At 37.1% G+C, this 17,363-nt stretch overlaps 1 protein-coding gene across 1 annotated transcript in view; it reads left to right on the top strand.

The window, feature by feature from the left end:
- CNKSR2 (connector enhancer of kinase suppressor of Ras 2) overlaps window positions 1-17,363 on the top strand; it is a gene marked incomplete at both ends in the record, with an annotated part of 194,165 nt that overhangs the window by 110,590 nt on the left and 66,212 nt on the right. Inside the window, 4 exons of the mRNA XM_083362658.1 lie at window positions 3,000-3,089; window positions 10,234-10,445; window positions 15,286-15,334; window positions 16,064-16,236. Of these exons, the coding sequence (XP_083218784.1) occupies window positions 3,000-3,089; window positions 10,234-10,445; window positions 15,286-15,334; window positions 16,064-16,236 (524 nt within the window). The remainder of the gene's footprint in view (window positions 1-2,999; window positions 3,090-10,233; window positions 10,446-15,285; window positions 15,335-16,063; window positions 16,237-17,363) is intronic.

Genomic DNA, 17,363 nt, shown 5'->3' with positions numbered 1-17,363 from the left:
GTCAATGAAAGTTGATGGATATATGAGAACTACTAATTTGCATAAGCTTCCATTTTCATTTGTACAAAGTTGCATTCATTTATTTAATTAGATAAATTAAAACTGGAAAATTATAATTGTATATAATTCTAAACTAATTTCAACTCCAGACATCTGGACTTTTTATAGATTTGACTTAATTTGCCAACACTGCACAGATAGAACAGGTAGGTCCATGCTAAATAGGGAAACAAACATAAAAGCCCATTGAATGATTCCAACAGACTGTTTTTGCTTCCTCTCAGTCCTATTATGCACATAAATATTCATGATTGATGTAATAAATGCCACTAAAAGATCCAGGAAAACACTTCCAATACCATTGCCGCTGTTCCTCTCCAGATTAATATCTTCTGGTGGGGCCATTAGTACAGTTTCTGTTCTCAGAGCAGATGTAAAAGCTAGTTATATCAGTCTAAAAGGGAGATATTTTGTGCAAGAGGATAAATTGTTAAATCCTCAAGCATGCAAATACCTCCTGCTTGTATGTTGGTGGATTATTTTGGTATATGGAGATCAACAGTGTCCTCTTAATATTGTTAGCATAGGAATTATTCTGGTTTTATTTTTTGCAGTTATCTTAATTACTTCAGAAATTCATGTGGCACACAAAAATACAACATAGTAAAGAAGCACAATAAATGCAGTAATCCCAAGTCCTTGGGGAAATCTTGATAGGTAGATAAAAATGCCAAATCCAGTATAATCATCTGGCTGGCTGTGCAATGTATAATAATAATTCCCTTTAGGTTGGGAACATCCTGGATAGACAACTGTGTGGGCTAGTCCCTGCAGTTTTCTTGGCAAGATTTTTTAGAAGTGGCTTGCCTCCTTCAAGGGCTGAGAGAGATTGGCCGTAAGCCCCCTAGCTGGACTCATGCCAAAGGTAGGACTAGAACTTAATTTCCCAGTTTCTAGCTGGTGCCTTAATCACCACACCAAGATGGATCTTTCACACTCTATACTAGTAACTACATTTCAGGATATTCAGATTTTGATTTGATATTTATAATATGCCAGGATTTGTAATAATGATATTGGCTTTGCAGTGTCACACCAAACTATATATAATATTTATAGATAATTTTTCTGACTATCACGTAACATAAATCCTCTTGAATTTGCTTACAAAATAGTTAACTTTTCAAATCTCCATTTGTTTTTGATAATAAGTTATTTGTGCTATTTCTTTATAATGGAAAAGGTATAAATAGGCTTATTAATCTTATCTTTATTTTTAAATATATGAATATGTGTCTATAGAAACAGAATTCAGAACTGTTGGGACTATCTGACTATGTGTCTTAACGTTGAAAAATAAATCGTTGTGTTTTTTGTTTACGTTCTTTGTAAAGAAACCTTATAATTGTTGACTGTACTATATGATCTTTAAATTTTATTTTAAAAACAGCAGTGAGTACTGAAAAACATATCATTTGCATCAGTATCTAAGAATTGCTTTCTTTGTGATTTGAAGCTACAGCAATGCCCAAATTAATTAAGCTATAAATTAAGTGGTTTGTGTATGGCTTACAAAAACAAAACTAAAATTTTGGCAATTTGTATTACTTTTTCACAAGAATAGAAATTCTGATTTAAGGATGTAAAACCACTGAATACAAACCAAGGTACTGTATCTAACATAGTCTATCCTAACAGTAAACCCTTTCCAATCAATGGGACTCAAATTAATGATACCTAATTGAAATACCATTTTTTCATTTGATCTCTCTAAAGATGAGAAGGTTTGAATTTAGTATAAAGCATCTGGAAAACGTTGACGCATCCCATTTCAGTTGTGTTTTTTAAGTTCTAAACTGTTCTTCTTTCATCTTTAATTATCAGCTCTAATATTACCATCTCCTAATTAATGTTTTAATTCATTTTGAAAAGGTTGAATTATTGCAAGTTAAAAAACAGTAATTTATACTGGGAAACACATGACTAGAATTTCATGAAAGCAGTTTCAATTAAGCACTAAATTTTATTATTTTGATATGAATAGAAGAATTTATTCCATGGGTAGGAGTTTCAAAAAAGAAAAGAAAACCCTTAATTTTACGAAATTGGAAATCTTGTTTCTGTTTCTCATACATATGTCCTTATATATTATATCAAAAGAAAGGTTAACTTTCAGAACAGAGGTAATTAGCATAAAAATCAAGCAGGCCATTGAGAAAAAGGTGACATTTCCTAGAAATGTCTGAAGAAAAATATCTGATCTATGCGCTTGTTTTATTTATTAGTTTGGTCTGCTTTAATTTTGTATTAGAGGAGGTGAGTGAAGGTTAAGTGAAATAAGACTGGAATAGCAGAGAAAAGTGGATAAAGTATCAAATTTATTTTTGCAATTTCCCCTTTAGAATTTGATTATATATTTAAATTAGGCTGAGCAAAAGATTAAATGCAGGACTCAAATTCTTTTCTGATTCTTTTTAGAATGGATATATATATCCATTCTAAATATACCCCAAGCGGCATTATTACAAAGTCAGCTTAATTGCCCCCAACAATCTGGGTCCTCATTTTACCTACCTCAGAAGGATGGAAGGCTGTCAACCTTGAGCCTGGTGGGATGCGAACCTGCACTAATTGCAGGCAGCTGGTGTTACTTAAGGAGGCATTAGCCCACTGCTCCACCAAGGCTCTTTTCACCCATAGTATTGGATGTTAATTGATGCTGACATGTATGGATGACCATGTTCCATGCAAATGTATTGCATACAAAAGTTATGAAAAGTAACATAGATGATTTTGAACAATTGATATGTCTATTAAATTGAGGGGATTTTTGTCCTTATATGTAAAGTAAAAGATTTGTAAAAAAAACCATCCACTTGATAACATTAAATCACATCAAATTTTATGCATGTGCTTGAATAAAATTCAGTTACATCTTAACTCTGCAAGTTTGCTACAAGTATCCTCAAGCCCAAGCAATCCGATTTATTTTGTTGCAGGGAAACTAAGGCCTATATCTATGCCTGTAGAATATAACTGGGTAGGAGATTATGAAGAACCTAGCAAAACAAAAAGAGATAGCAGGAGAGGTAAGTAATTCTAGTCACAAATTATGCATAGCATTATTTGGTTATTTATTAAAAATAATTTCATTCTAAAATAGACACTCTTTAACTATATATTTTTATTAACTATTCCACAGTTATAATAATAATAATAATAGTAAAGGAGGAAGGGACCTTGGAGGTCATCTAGTCCAACCCCCTGCTCAGGCAGGAAACCCTATACCATTACAGACAAATGGCTGGCCAGTCTCTTCGTAAAAACTTTCACTGTTGGAGCATTCACCGCTTCTGGAGGCAGGTTGTTCCACTGGTTAATTGTTCTAACTGTCAGGAAGTTTCTCCTTAGTTCTAGGTTGCTTCTCTCCTTGATTAGTTTCCATCCGTTGCTTCTTGTCCTGCCTTCAGGTGCTTTGGAGTATAGCTTGACTCCCTCTTCTTTGTGGCAGCCCCTTTGTGGCAGCCCCTGCAACACTGCTATCATGTCACTGCTAGTCCTTCTTTTCATTAAACTAGACATACCCAATTCCAGCAAGCATTCCTTATATGTTTTAGCCTCCAGTCCCCTAATCATCTTGTTGCTCTTCTCTGTACTCTTTCTAGAGTCTCAACATCTTTTTTACATCGTGGTAACCAAAACTGGGTGCAGTATTCCAAGTGTGGCCTTACCAAGGCATTGTAAAGTGGTATTAACACTTCATGTGATTTTGATTCTATCCCTCTGTTAATGCAGCCTAGCACTGTGTTGGCTTTTTTGGCAGCTGCAGCACACTGCTGGCTCATGTTTAAGTGATTGTCCACTAGGACTCCAAGATCCCTCTCACAGTTACTACTATTGAGCAAGGTACCCCCTATACTCTATACCTGTACGTTTGGTTTTTCTTACCTTATGATATGGATTTTTTAAAATGCCTTATTCATATATTTGGTTGATCATCATCATCATCTTAGCCATTGTCTATCCATTGCAGGATGAAGGCCTCTTCTGCATGTTTTCAACCTATACAGTCCTGAGCTTTCTTTTGCCAGTGGGGCCCGCAATACTTGCTGATGTCATCGATCCATCTTGTTTTAGGTCTCTTTCATGGACACTTTTTATTAAGTGGGATCCCACTTGATTTGGTTGATATTTAAGCATATATATTGTTTATATTTAGTTAATATCATAAATTATAAATTCCTGTTTCCTAACTTACCAATTTATAAGAGTACATTGTGTTGAATCAGTAAGGACATAACTAAAATGTTCCATTGATGTTCTCTCTCCCCATGTACTTAAAATGTTCCTCTTTAGTTATCTTTCCCCACCATTTAAATGATTAGACTATACTGCACATCAAAACACTTTAGGTACAGAGTACATCACACTGCATGTGGGACTTCAGATCAGGGCATTGTGGTGTAAATTAATACTTTGTGGATATAAACTGTGGAAAGTTATAATCGTGTTTTCTCTGAAAATTTTAATACTTTGGAAGAGCTAAGCAAATGCAGTAATGTACAAATATCTGCAGGGGAAAATCTCATGTTGTATAATGTCTGTTTGTTCTACTTACATTGGTAGAAAAAAAGATCAGTAAATCTGATTTATTTTATAACAATAATGAAAGATAAACTTAGTGAGGCCTTCTTTAAAAAATACACATATTTCCCTCTTTTTCTATTTTAGTATTGTACATGCTTTGACAACTATTCAGAAGTACTTTGAAACACATGGAAGGGCAGTATCTCTGTGCTGTTCATTAAACCAGCCCAACTGCTTTCAGGTTTCAATGTAAATCTGAAAAAAAGGCTGCTTTTTCTCTGAATATCTTCTGAAAGAAAGACAGGATATACTGTGTTTCCCCAAAAATAAGAACAGGACTTATATTTATTTTTGGTCCAAAAGACCTATTAGGGCTTATTTTCAGAGGATGTCTTATTTTTCCATGTATGAGAGACGGTGAGCGTGCAGGGGATGAAGGTGTCTGGTAGCAGCCATAGTCCTCCAGCCCCTTGGTTGGCACACTCTAGGGCAGTGAAGCCCACGCAGCGCAGGTGCTACTACAGCCAGGCCGGCCCCCACTGGACGCACCACACAGGCAACCACTCCATCCCACTGTCTGGTTGCTTGCGGTTGCAATGAGGCAGCAGGCCATGTGGCGCATCAGTGCCACCACGAGGTGAGGTGAGGCAGGTGACTGGGGAGTGGAACTGCCCCACGCACCCATTACCCTCACACCTCAGGGCCCCCACAGCCAGGCTACCCATGCCCCACCACCTGCGTTACCTGGCCTGTTCAGGGGTGGCTTCTCCCACTATCTCCTTCTTCCTCCTCCTTTGAACAGGACTTTGCTCCCCTTGCTGTTTTTCAGTCCCAAATCTTGGTTTTTCTGGAGCCTGAGCAGAGAGTCTTTGGAAATGAAGCCCTGCAGCAACTGGGTTGGGTGAGAACCATTCTCTTTGCTTTTGGACCAGCTCCAAAATGGGCTAGAAGGAGCGGCCCAAGGGCTCCAATCTGACTTTGCATCAAGGAATGGGATTGGTGGCTAGTTTGTTGGGTGAATTCTGGCTGGGTGATCGATTTAGCAAAGTGAGGTTTAACAGGCCGAGGGTGCAGTGGCCACGACGTCATTTGCAACATGAGTGGCATCTCAAAGAAAAGGTTTGTGAAAGGGCAACTTTTTTGAGGGAAGCTGCTGGAAAAGGTTTCAGGTTAATCCAATCAGCTCTATTGTAGTTTGTCAGAGAGCGGGCCTGCAAGGTTGTTTGAGGCACTTCAAATCCCGTGCCTGCTTAGGGCAGGGAAGGGCGCAAGAGCAGGGATGTGATTCCGCAGTCACTGCTGCCGGCGGTCAGCCTTCCTGGTCCATTCGTCATACCAATTCACTTTTCCCTAGTGTGGAATCAATCTTGACCCCAACAGGAAGGATCCGCATTCTCCATCAAGTGAACTTTGAAGCAGGTGTGAAGGCAGAGGCAGGGGGGAAGTGGGCTGTGCAGATTCCCTGTATGTGGGATCGGGTTTTTTCCCCTGCTGCCGGATTTTTGCTGCCATACTGTATATGGTAACTTTCTTAAAAGTTTACTTGATGCAGAATGTGGATCCTTCTTGTTGCAGTCGAGAACGATTCTGCACTGGGCGAAAGTGAATCGGTACGTCAAGCAGGCCAGGAAAGCTGACTGCCAGCAGCAGTGACTGTGGATCCATGTTCCCACTCTCGTGCCCTTCCCTGCCCTAAGCAGGCATGAGATATGAAGTGCCTCGAATGACCTTGCAGGCCTGCCGTCCAATAAACCATGCTAGAGCTGATTGGATTAAAATTTTCCAGCAACCTCTCTCAAAAAAGGCTCCTGTCACACTCCTTTTCTTTGATACACCAGACTAGCGTGCATTCACATGCCTTGTCCACTTGTGTTGGAAGTGATGTGGCCCCTGCGTGCTCGGCCTGCTAAACCTCATTTTGCTAAATCAATCATCCCAGCCAGAATTCACCCAATAAACTAGTCACCAATCCCCTTGCTTGCTGCAAAGTCAGATTAGAGCGCCTTCCAGCCCATCTTTGAGCTGGTCCCAAAATGAAAGGAATGGTTCCCACACCCCTGGTCACTGAGGCGTTTGTTTCCAAAGACCCTCTGTGTAGGGTCTGGACAAACCAAGATCCGGGACTGAAAAAGCAGCAACGGGAGCAAAGGGCTGTTCAAAGAAGGAGGAAGAAGGAGAAAATGAGACAAGGCAGTCCTGAACAGGTAAGGCAAGGCAGGTGATGAGGCAGGAGTGGTGCCATGCCACGGACTATGCACGCTTGACCTTTGCCATCCAACCTCATCCTCCAGAGAGCCTGCCGCCCCACCCGCAATAGCTCCTCCGGTGGATCAGGCCCTGGTGCCCACCCTTGTCCTGTCTACTCCACCAGAGACCCCAGGATCCCCCCAGCCCTGCCCAGGCCTCCCAATGCAAGCGACATCAAGATGGCCACGCCTCCACCCCTGCTACCACAATGCTGGGCTTATTTTGGGGGTAGGGCTTATATTATGAACATCCTGAAAAATCATGCTAGGGCTTATTTTTTAGATGGGGAAGCATGGTATATCTAACAAAAACCAACCAATTAACTAATCAAGTTGGTCTTACAGGTAATTCCTGAGTTACGAACATTCCCTTAGCAAACATTCGAAGTTACACGATAAGCATCCCCTAGTGTTTACGAACAAGTCCTGAAATTACGAATGTTGTAGCACCACGACAGTCATTCACCCTTACAAATGACCGCAGAGGCACTGCAACATTCACCCTGGCTATCCCCTCCCCCTCCCACCCACCACTGAGTCTCCATAGGAACTAGGTCTGTGGATACTCACCTTGGAAAGATTTGGTTTCTTGGCCTATTTTGCTGCTTCAGGCCTTTGGGGCGTTCACAGAGAATGGAGGCCTAAAGTACTGCAAGATCATGCAAGATCAGTAGCGCTAGATCTCACACTGCTGATCTTGCATGATCTTATACTTTAGGCCTCTGTTCATTGCAAACAGGGGCATGGACGAGATCTGTGGCAAAAGGTTTTGCAAATGGAGGGAAGGCCTGAAACATTAACGCTTTCCCCTCCATTTGCAAAGCTTTTTGCCATCTTTGCTGCTGAGAACGGAGCCCTGGATTGATGCTTGTGTCGCTCCCAGCCTCCATTTTCAGTGGCGAAAGCCTTGAGGAAAGGCCTTTGCTGCTGAGAATGGAGTCCCAGATCGGTGCACACATTGGTCCCAGAGGCCAGGAGTGACACACATGTCAATCCGGGGCTCCGTTCTCAGCAGCAAAGGCCTTTCCTCAAGGCTTTTGGCATCGAAAATGGAGGCCAGGAGCCACACATGGAGACTGGAAGCTTCTCAGCGCTGTAATCTTGTGGCTGAAGTCACACAAGATTACCGCATTGACAATCTTCCTGTTTCGGTGCTCAAAGCGTTTGCAAGCTGAGTTGACGCTTTGAGGCAGCAATTTTACTGCTTCAAAGTGTCCCTCAGCTTACAAAAACTTTGGGCACCAAAACTGGAAGCTTCTCAACGCCGTGAACTTGTGTGGCATAGAAGCTGGAGAGGAGACAGCTTGCTAGATATTCGCAAGGTGAGTCTGGTGCTGGGGAAAGTAGTTTTGGGGAGAATGAAGTGTCTCAGTGAGTTGGGGAGGTCTGAAGGAGGTGGCCTGTTCCATCACTAGGCTCCCCATGGTCTTCCCCACCCTGGGATACCTCATGTGCACTTAACGGCCTGCACATTCGATTAGTAGAATGCATGGGCAAAAGGGAGTGATGGCATTCTAGGTACACCATTCACTCCTACGAATCCTTGAGTTATGAATGGAATGGGCAGGCTCCATTACATTCGTAACTGGAGGACTACCTAAATTTTTGTGCAAGGCCCAAAGCACTTTATAAAAAATCATGTTCAAAGAGTTCCTAGCCATTTTGTGTGTTATAGTTCTGTGTACGTGTGTGTTTACGTATGCTTTCCTAACTAGTGTAATTGTTCTTTTAATGGAAGCTACTACTAATAAGAAAGCTACTATGACTGAAACCAGAGAATTTAACCCCAAGGAGAAGGCCCTTTCTTCTCATACATTTAGGTTAACAGCATAGTTCACTGACATAAAGTGTGACTTTCAGACTCCTGGTATTTACTCAAATTCTATGCTGTGAGCAACGCAGGATACTGAGATTCAGCAACAATAAAACTTCATTGATTTCAAAGTTTGTAAAAGAAAATTCCAAACACGTATTCATTCGCTCATCCAAACTTACATACCCACAAGCTTGTTATTTTATCCTTTGCCAAAGTTCTGTTCATTTCATTTCAAACTTTTGTTGATTTGCCCAGTGTCAGTCAGTGTTCTTATCGCTGACCAGTGTCCTCCTGTCTCTGGTCTTCCACGTTTTCCAGTTTAGCAATTTAGCCTCTAGCTGAGGCTCTATTCTTCCAGGTTTCTTTGTTCATTTCCCCTGTTTATTAGAATAGAATAGACCTGGAAGGGACCTTGAGGCTTTCTAGTCCAGCCCCCTGCTCAAGCAGGAGAACCTATACCATCTCAGATAAGTGACTGTCTAGCCTCTTTTTTAAAAAACTCCAGTGATGGAGTGCCCACAATTTCTGGGGGCAAGCTATTTCACTGGTCAATTGTCCTCACTCTCAGAAGTTTCTCCTTAATTCCAGGTTGCTTCTCTCTTTGCTTCTCTCTTTTGCTATTATTTTGACTATCGCTAGTACCAGTGAAATACAACGAGTTGTATTTCAAATTTCAGGGAAATTGAAGGAAAAGTTAAATGAAGTTCCTTTGATCCAGCTTATAACAAGGATCATTTAAAGATCTGAATCAGAGCAAGCTGGATAGTTAGAACTGATCTAATTGGTACTGGCAATGTGCTGAATTTGCCGTATTGGTTCTCTGCAGTTTAAAAAGTATTCCTTCATCTTTTGACTACTTTATTGCCTCTAATTAGTAAGCAGAAAACTCATATTTATTTAAATTACTGTTCTGTGGTGGTAAGTTATTGATTTTAAAAAAAGAGAGAGACAAGGCAAAATCAATTCTTTCTCATCTGAATGGAAATGAGAACAGTTTGTCAAAGCTGAAGAACAGCCAAATATTGAATTAATTGCTGACCCATAACAGAATACAGAAAATAAAGGGGGGGAAAAGCTGTGTGAGGATCTTTATTTCTTTAAAATTTATTTCTTATGATTTGCAATCTTTTAGAAAAACTGAATTTGTGCAGATTAAAAGCAGAATGAATGAAGTGAAAGACAACTTTTTGGGAATAAAGCAAAGACATGATTATTCTGATTTCAAAATGGTATAATTAAAACCTTAGTTATGATTCATATAAAAAAGAATCATTCAGCTTGAGAACTATAGTTTGAAAGTAAATATGTTCAACATGAAATAACCAATTTACAAGGATACTTCACGTGTATTCAAATCCTCAGGTATTTTTGGTATTCTAATTTGGATTAAATTTTGAAATGAATAGATACAGCATTATTGGATCAGATTTTATATAATTAAAACATTTTTGTACTTTATTCATAATGTTTGTGGTTTTTGAGAGGCAAGTATGTTTATTATTCAACTCTTTTTAGTCAAAATTATGTTAAATTGCTAGTATTTAAGAAGTAATTTTGTAATAAATTTTTATACCTCCTATCTAGAAAATTCACTTCTTCGATATATGAGTAATGAGAAAATAGCTCAAGAAGATTATATATTCCAAAGGAACAGCAAAAAGGACACAGGGAAAAAATCTAAAAAGAAAGACAAGAATAACAGTCCTAGTCATTATTCTCTGCTACCTAATTTACAAATGGAATCATTAAGGCAAGACAGCATGAGCACACCTGGGCCTGAAACAACTTTGTACCATGTAAGTAAAATAATAAAATGCTTCATTCTTTGTTGATACTGTTGTTGAATAACTAAAATGACTACATATATTTGTTAACACCTTATACATTCTTATCTTTTAAAGATGATTTCCAAACTTATTTTTTTATTTTGCCAGATGTTTAGATTGTTTAGATTGCATGTGGCATTTTTACCCATCTATTAAGTCCTTCCCAAGGATTTGACATGTTATTGAATGATGGTGTTAAATGTATTGTCTCAGGATGTAAACTGTTCCAAGTAAAGCTGCCTTTGTAATTGATAATAATTTTGTCAAGGCCAATGGTGTTCACCCATTGCATCGAAGGCGCCTATCATTATTGATACTATCTTTATTTTATTTTGCCAAAGTGTTATTACTGTTATTCCTTCAAGTAAGTATTGACTTGTAGAAAGTACCTGTACAGATCAATTCGGTTTTCTTGGCAAGGTTTTTTTTAGAAGTGAAATTGCTTTTGTCTCTTTCCTATGCCTGAAGAGATTGACAGGCTCAGAGTCGCCCAGCCAGTTTTTCACACTTAAGGCAGAAGTAGAATTCACAGGCTCCTGTTTTCTGGCCTGATGCCTTACCAATTACACCAAACTGGCTCTTTCAATTATTATTCGACATTATTATTTTAATATTAAATGAAATAGGAAAGTCTGGCTCTTCAGTGGTTTAATTTGTAATGCACTATCCTTACCATTTTATTCTGTGGGTAGGAAGCTGTGGAATAGCTATTACAGGTAGTCCTTGACTGTTCATTTAGTGACCATTCAAAATTACAATGGTACTGAAAAAAGCGATTTATGACCATTTTTCACACTTATGGCCATTGCAGCATCACCATGGTCATGTAATCAAAATTCAGATGCTTAGCAACTGGTTCATATTTATGATGGTTGCAGTGTCTTAGGGTCATGTGATCACTTTTTCCGACCTTCTGACAAACAAAGTCTATGGGGACTCCAGATTCTGTAAGGTCCTGCCTCAGCTATCCCCTCAGGAAAGCACAAGTCTTGAAACAGGCATTGTTTCAAAAAGAATGTTTTATTGAGAGAAAATGATTACAGAGAAGATAGGCTGAATTTGAAGTTCCCGTGCAAGAGCATTAAATTAAAAGTCCCGTTTCTTCAGTCCCACCTCAATGCCCCAGTCTATCAGGAGCCAATCCGCTGGTGTGAAGATGTTGTGAGAACTTTGAACCGCGAAGGTGATCACTGGCTGTTCTTTGGTGCCTTGTCCTTGCTAGCCTGCAGGAGTTTAAACAGATGGCCCTGAGGGTCCCCCCCTCCCCAGTTCCATGCAGATACATCAAAGTGAAAGTAAAAACAAGGCATTAACATCCTCAATCCACAATAATGCATGCTCCCTCCCCCTTGTTTAATGGCAGCGTTCCGATACAGACCTGACAGATTCACTTAACAACTATGTTACTAACAAATGAAATGATTCACTTAACAACTGTGGCAAGAGAAATCATAAAATGGGGCAAATGATTCACCTAACAACATAAATTTTGGGCTCAACTGTGATCATAACTCAAGGACTATTCTTTTTTTTAACAACTATATATAATGGAACTAAAGCTATTGGTTTGCATGGAGAAAGATGTCAATGATTAAATAAGTGGCTCCCAGAAAACTTTTTCAAATATATCCAGCTTAAATCTGGCCATTAAATTGCCTTGGTGGAGCAGTGGGCTAATGCCTCCTTAAGTAACACCAGCTACCTGCAATTAGTGCAGGTTCGCGTCCCACCAGGCTCAGGGTTGACTCAGCCTTCCATCCTTCCGAGGTAGGTAAAATGAGGACCCAGATTGTTTTATTTGTTTTATTTATTTTTAATTTCATTTATATCCCGCCCTTCTCCGAAGACTCAGGGCGGCTTACAAGCTTAGCAGTAGCCTTCATTGGGGGCAATAAGCTGACTTTGTAATAATGCCGCGTGGGGTGTGTGTGAAAGCCCTAATAAGCAGGCATATACATAGAATGAAGGCTACTGCTAAGCTTGTAAGCCGCCCTGAGTCTTCGGAGAAGGGCGGGATATAAATGGAATTAAAGTAAAATAAAAATAAAATATAAATCTTTTTGATTTCAAGAATTACTAACATTTTTTTATTTTGAATGACCATTAAAAGAACACTGAACCGTTAGTCTTCATTAGAATGAGGGAAAGAAAAGCCTTTTGCAGTGCCATAGCCAACATTATCTTACATTATTACTGCTCAACAGGTTCTTTGGGATTTCATGTTTCTCTCTGCATCACAGTTTGATAGCCCAAGATGATTCTCCATCAGCCTAATTAGATATTAACGCTCTGCTCTTATTCCAGAAACCTATTTATAACATTTAATTAAATGTTAGTATTAGAAAGACAGTGTGGATTTAGTGAAGTATAATATATTGATTTATATATGCAAAATAAGAAACCAAAACCTGTAAATGAATGAATGAAAATATAAATATTCATCCAGATAGACAGACAGACACAGACACAAACATATACAATATATGTATAGTTTTATGGTGCGTTTCATCTTCCAATAGAAAACATTTTTGTTGCATTCTGTAAAAGATACAGACTTGCTAAATATACAAAGAAAGGTGATATGCACATGCATATCCACCTTTTAAGACATAGATTTTTAATTTGAATATTGGTCAGTGGCAGTCGCTGGCTGATCTTTTTTGTGTTTGGAAACTAGTCATTCTTGGGAATTAGAACTTGCAAAGGAAATGTTCAAAGGAAGAATTAGGACTATAGACTACACTAGGCAGGGTTTTTAAAAAAAATGTATTGAAGAAAGTGATAACGAACCACTTTGGTTTTGTTACCAAACAACTACTTAGATATGTCTATGAAGTCACAAATAGTTGAGTTCTACACCAAGATTAGGCTTGAAATTTTTAGAAAGTTTACAGATGTTGTGTTTATGTATCTTCATATACTTTGTATAAAATGAAAATGACCAGTTTGTATACAATAATTTTTAGACATGTGAATTATCTTTAAATCAATTGAATTTTGCTTTAGATACTAAGCTTAGGAAAATAGGCTGAGAATTTTTTAATCTTAATTTTAACTGGGTTTTAATTTTCTCAGGGTTCTATTTAATCTTTTTTAATTTGTTTTAACGTTTGTATTGACTTTCTTTTAAATGCCCTGTAAACCGCCCTGAGTCCTTCGGGAAAGGGCGGTATATAAATCTAAATAAATAAATACATAAATATAAGTGCAATTTATATACAAATATTGTAAAGATATATCAATCAATTTTTATTATGATTACAGACCAGCATTACAAATAAAAGCATTAAAAATAATGCTTTGTCTGTTTTTAAATAATAAAAAATAGACAAAAAATATATTATGATTAGTGGTGGATTATCAGTGGGCAGTTAGAGTCTGCCTAATTTTGCATTCAGTATAACAAAATTTGGCTACATTCAAAGAAACTATATCAGACTGATCTGATAGCAGCTATACATAAATGAGATCAGTATTTCCTGGGTACATTAGTCCTGACAGAAGACACAGTATAGTAGGACATGAGCTGTAGTTTCGATAGCCCCTTGTCCACAGGACACAATCTCAGCCCATATGATGTGTGGGGTTTTTTGTAACAGCCATCCAAAACTATACAAAAATGTTAAGTTTGATTTCATGTCATGGCTTGAATCGGCAACTAAACACAAAGACTTTTTGAAAAATATAAAATTTCTTGGAAAGTTAGTATTTAGCAAACTGTAACAGAGTTGTCATGATTAGAATTTACAGGAACAGAAGCACAGAATTAATTATCATGCCTTAATTTATTAGATCTAAATCCAACTGATGAATTTTTTCAGAAGAGGCAAGAAGAGTTAAATAGCTGAGATATCATAGAATGTAATTGTAATATTTTGATGCAGTTGTATCAAACCTTTGCAGTGCATAAAAGGAATGAAGAATAGGAATTTCCCCAGGCTGATTAATACATAGCATGAAACTACTGAGGAATCATGTAATATCTACTTATTTCTAAGTAGCACTGTATGGCATCTGACTTTCCAGAGAAATATGATATTAAATATATGCTTGGTAGCATAATATTTTTTCAGGGAAATCAGATGTCGTATAGTCTTACTTAAAAATAAGTACAGATTTAACTGAATTAGAGTTAAATGTCTGTGATTAAAGACATTGATTTTCTTTTCAGTTATAGTTCATTTATATTTCTTTTCAGTTTCATAGAAATCAGCTCTTTGGCTAATATATGTGGAATGCCAGGCACGAATTTTCTAATTTCTTTTCCTCTTTGAATGATCTATTATAGTGTGACCAAATCACAATTTCTTTAAATTAGACTTGACAGACTTGTTTCAACTTCTTCCTTAAAACATTTTTTTAAAAATGTTATTGTTGAAAAGAAACAATGAGTAATTTTTTATATAATAATTCCATCACCTTTTCAGCCACAGTTATATCACACTTATCCAGAATAAATAATTCTAGAAGTTAAATTTAATTAGTTCATAAACTTTTCATTTCCTTTTCTATTTGCATGAAATTTGAAATGTAAACTTTACAAGTCAAAGACCAGCATAGAACAATATAAAATAGGGGTTTTTTTTAAAATCCTCATTGATGAAGAGGGAGAAACAAACAAAACCAAATAAGGTCCAAAGATAACTTAGAATACAATATCCCTAACCCATCTGTTTTTCTCCCACCTCTACATCAATGTGGTTGATGTAGAATTTTTTTCTCTCCCCTCTAAAAGTTTGATAATTATTTTACATGACTGTGATTAAATTGGCATATATTAACCAAACCCCACGTATGTTTTTCCCTCCAGACATTTCAGCAATCCTCTCTTCAGCATAAGTCTAAAAAGAAGAATAAAGGTAAATATTATGTGAAATAGTTCTTGTACATCTGGTGGCAAATAAAATAATGTTGTCAGTTGTAAAAAAAACCTTTTAAGGAAAAATAAGTATACGGGAAGTCATGAATTTTGTTCAGGAAATCTAATTTTCAGTCTATTTCTATAAAAACAGCCTTTTCACTGATTTTCTTTTAGGTCTATAGCTTTTCAAGCACATGCGATTTAAAAGATGTTTGAGCTTTACATAATTATAACAAGCCAAATCCTTAAATATTCTTCCTATCAGAGAAATATATTGTGTCTCAGGCATAGCTGTTTATTACGGGGCAGGGGGTGTTGCAGACTTTAGCCTTAACAGTAATGCATGGCAGAAAAAAACATTCAAGTTAGACTGGAAGTTTTATTAAGATCAGAATATAATTTTTCTGCATTAGATTCAAATAGTCAACTTTCCCCAAATGATTGAATTGTGGCAAGATCATAGCAAAAATGTCTGAATAGCATCCCCACTCAAGTATATAGTCCTTACAACTAACAAATGTTAACACTCTTTGCTTTTATCATAGCAGATACACACTAGTTGAAGTTTCCCTTTGTCCATTTATCAATTCCTTAGTAGCTAAGACTCTTGTGCATGTACCCTTTAGGGTTTATACTTTGTAAATAGCATGATTTTGCATGTATGCATATTAATTCATTTTCCATTTTAAATACATTTATATAAACGTTGAGTCAATTTTTTTTCCAGGTCTAGCACCTAGTAAGAGTAAGCGACGTATTTCTTGTAAAGATCTAGGTCGTGGAGATTGTGAAGGCTGGCTGTGGAAAAAGAAAGATGCTAAAAGTTACTTTTCACAAAAATGGAAAAAATACTGGTTTGTTCTAAAGGAAACTTCCCTGTACTGGTATATCAATGAGGAGGTATGGAGTAGACATTACTATTTCTCTTTTACCAAAACTAACAAATATATAAACATCAAAGACACAATGTATACTTATCTAGACTTTCTTTATTTTAATTATTTTTAGAATCAAGGAATACTCCAAAAGTCAGCACTTATTTCTTCAGCAGTAAAAACTCTTATAGCATAAAAAAGTAAACGGAGCACACATTGTGTGTACAGTTCCTCCCATGCATGTATTAAAATTAATATTTAATCATAATGAATTAAAGCAAATGAAACCTTTGTCCTTGCTTTAAAGAAAAGCAGCATGCATGTATCTTAGGAGGGAACTGGAAAATACTGTAGTTATTATTTGAAAGACATGCATTTACAAGATTTTCTGACTGTTCTGTATGCATATATCCCATTGCATCAATGAATCCTATACATTGTAACAAACTTTTGTAGCAAAACACATCTGAGATTTTAAGAGCAGGTTATAGGGGGTCTCATAAAATGACTGCCAGAGTAGTAAGGTCAATTACACAACAATGAATGAGATTGTTCTGTAAATACAAGTTCCCTGCTTCTACTAGTCATATGCAGAATTCACTGTCCTACATAATAATATCAATTTGGGGACAAATTGATTTTTGATATGTATTTTATTTCAAAGAACTTAACTGTATTTTTAGTTAGGCTTCTTGGAAAATTTAATATTGTTAGATTGATTAGAATTAAGCATAGAAGACTGTGACTGGGGAAAAACAACGAAGTAAAATTAAGAGTCTAAAATACTTGAGTTTAACATGAAAAAGAAAAATGATTGGTCAAAAGACAGAGTAATTAAAGAGAAAATTGACAATGACATAAAATACAGTCATGATAGCTTAGTAGGTTGTGAATATACAATTGAGAAAAAGGATATTCAGAATAAATATCCACATAACTTCTTACAGTTCAGAGAGCTGTGCACTCTTGTCAAAAATATGATAACCAGACAAGGGCAAAGAAGTATAGAATTGCTAGATCTAGAAACTGGATCTCAGAAAGAAAAGTCTGATTGTAGTTCTAAATATAATAGTTACACAAGTAAATTAATTCTAAGAAGAAGTGATAGCAGAAATAGATGTGAATTTCAAATTTTAGGTGGCCATTCTGGAT

Source organism: Vipera ursinii (genome assembly GCF_947247035.1).
Source record: "Vipera ursinii genome assembly, chromosome: 4".
Classification (NCBI taxonomy): domain Eukaryota; kingdom Metazoa; phylum Chordata; class Lepidosauria; order Squamata; family Viperidae; genus Vipera; species Vipera ursinii.
This window is presented reverse-complemented; position numbering and strand designations above follow the sequence as displayed.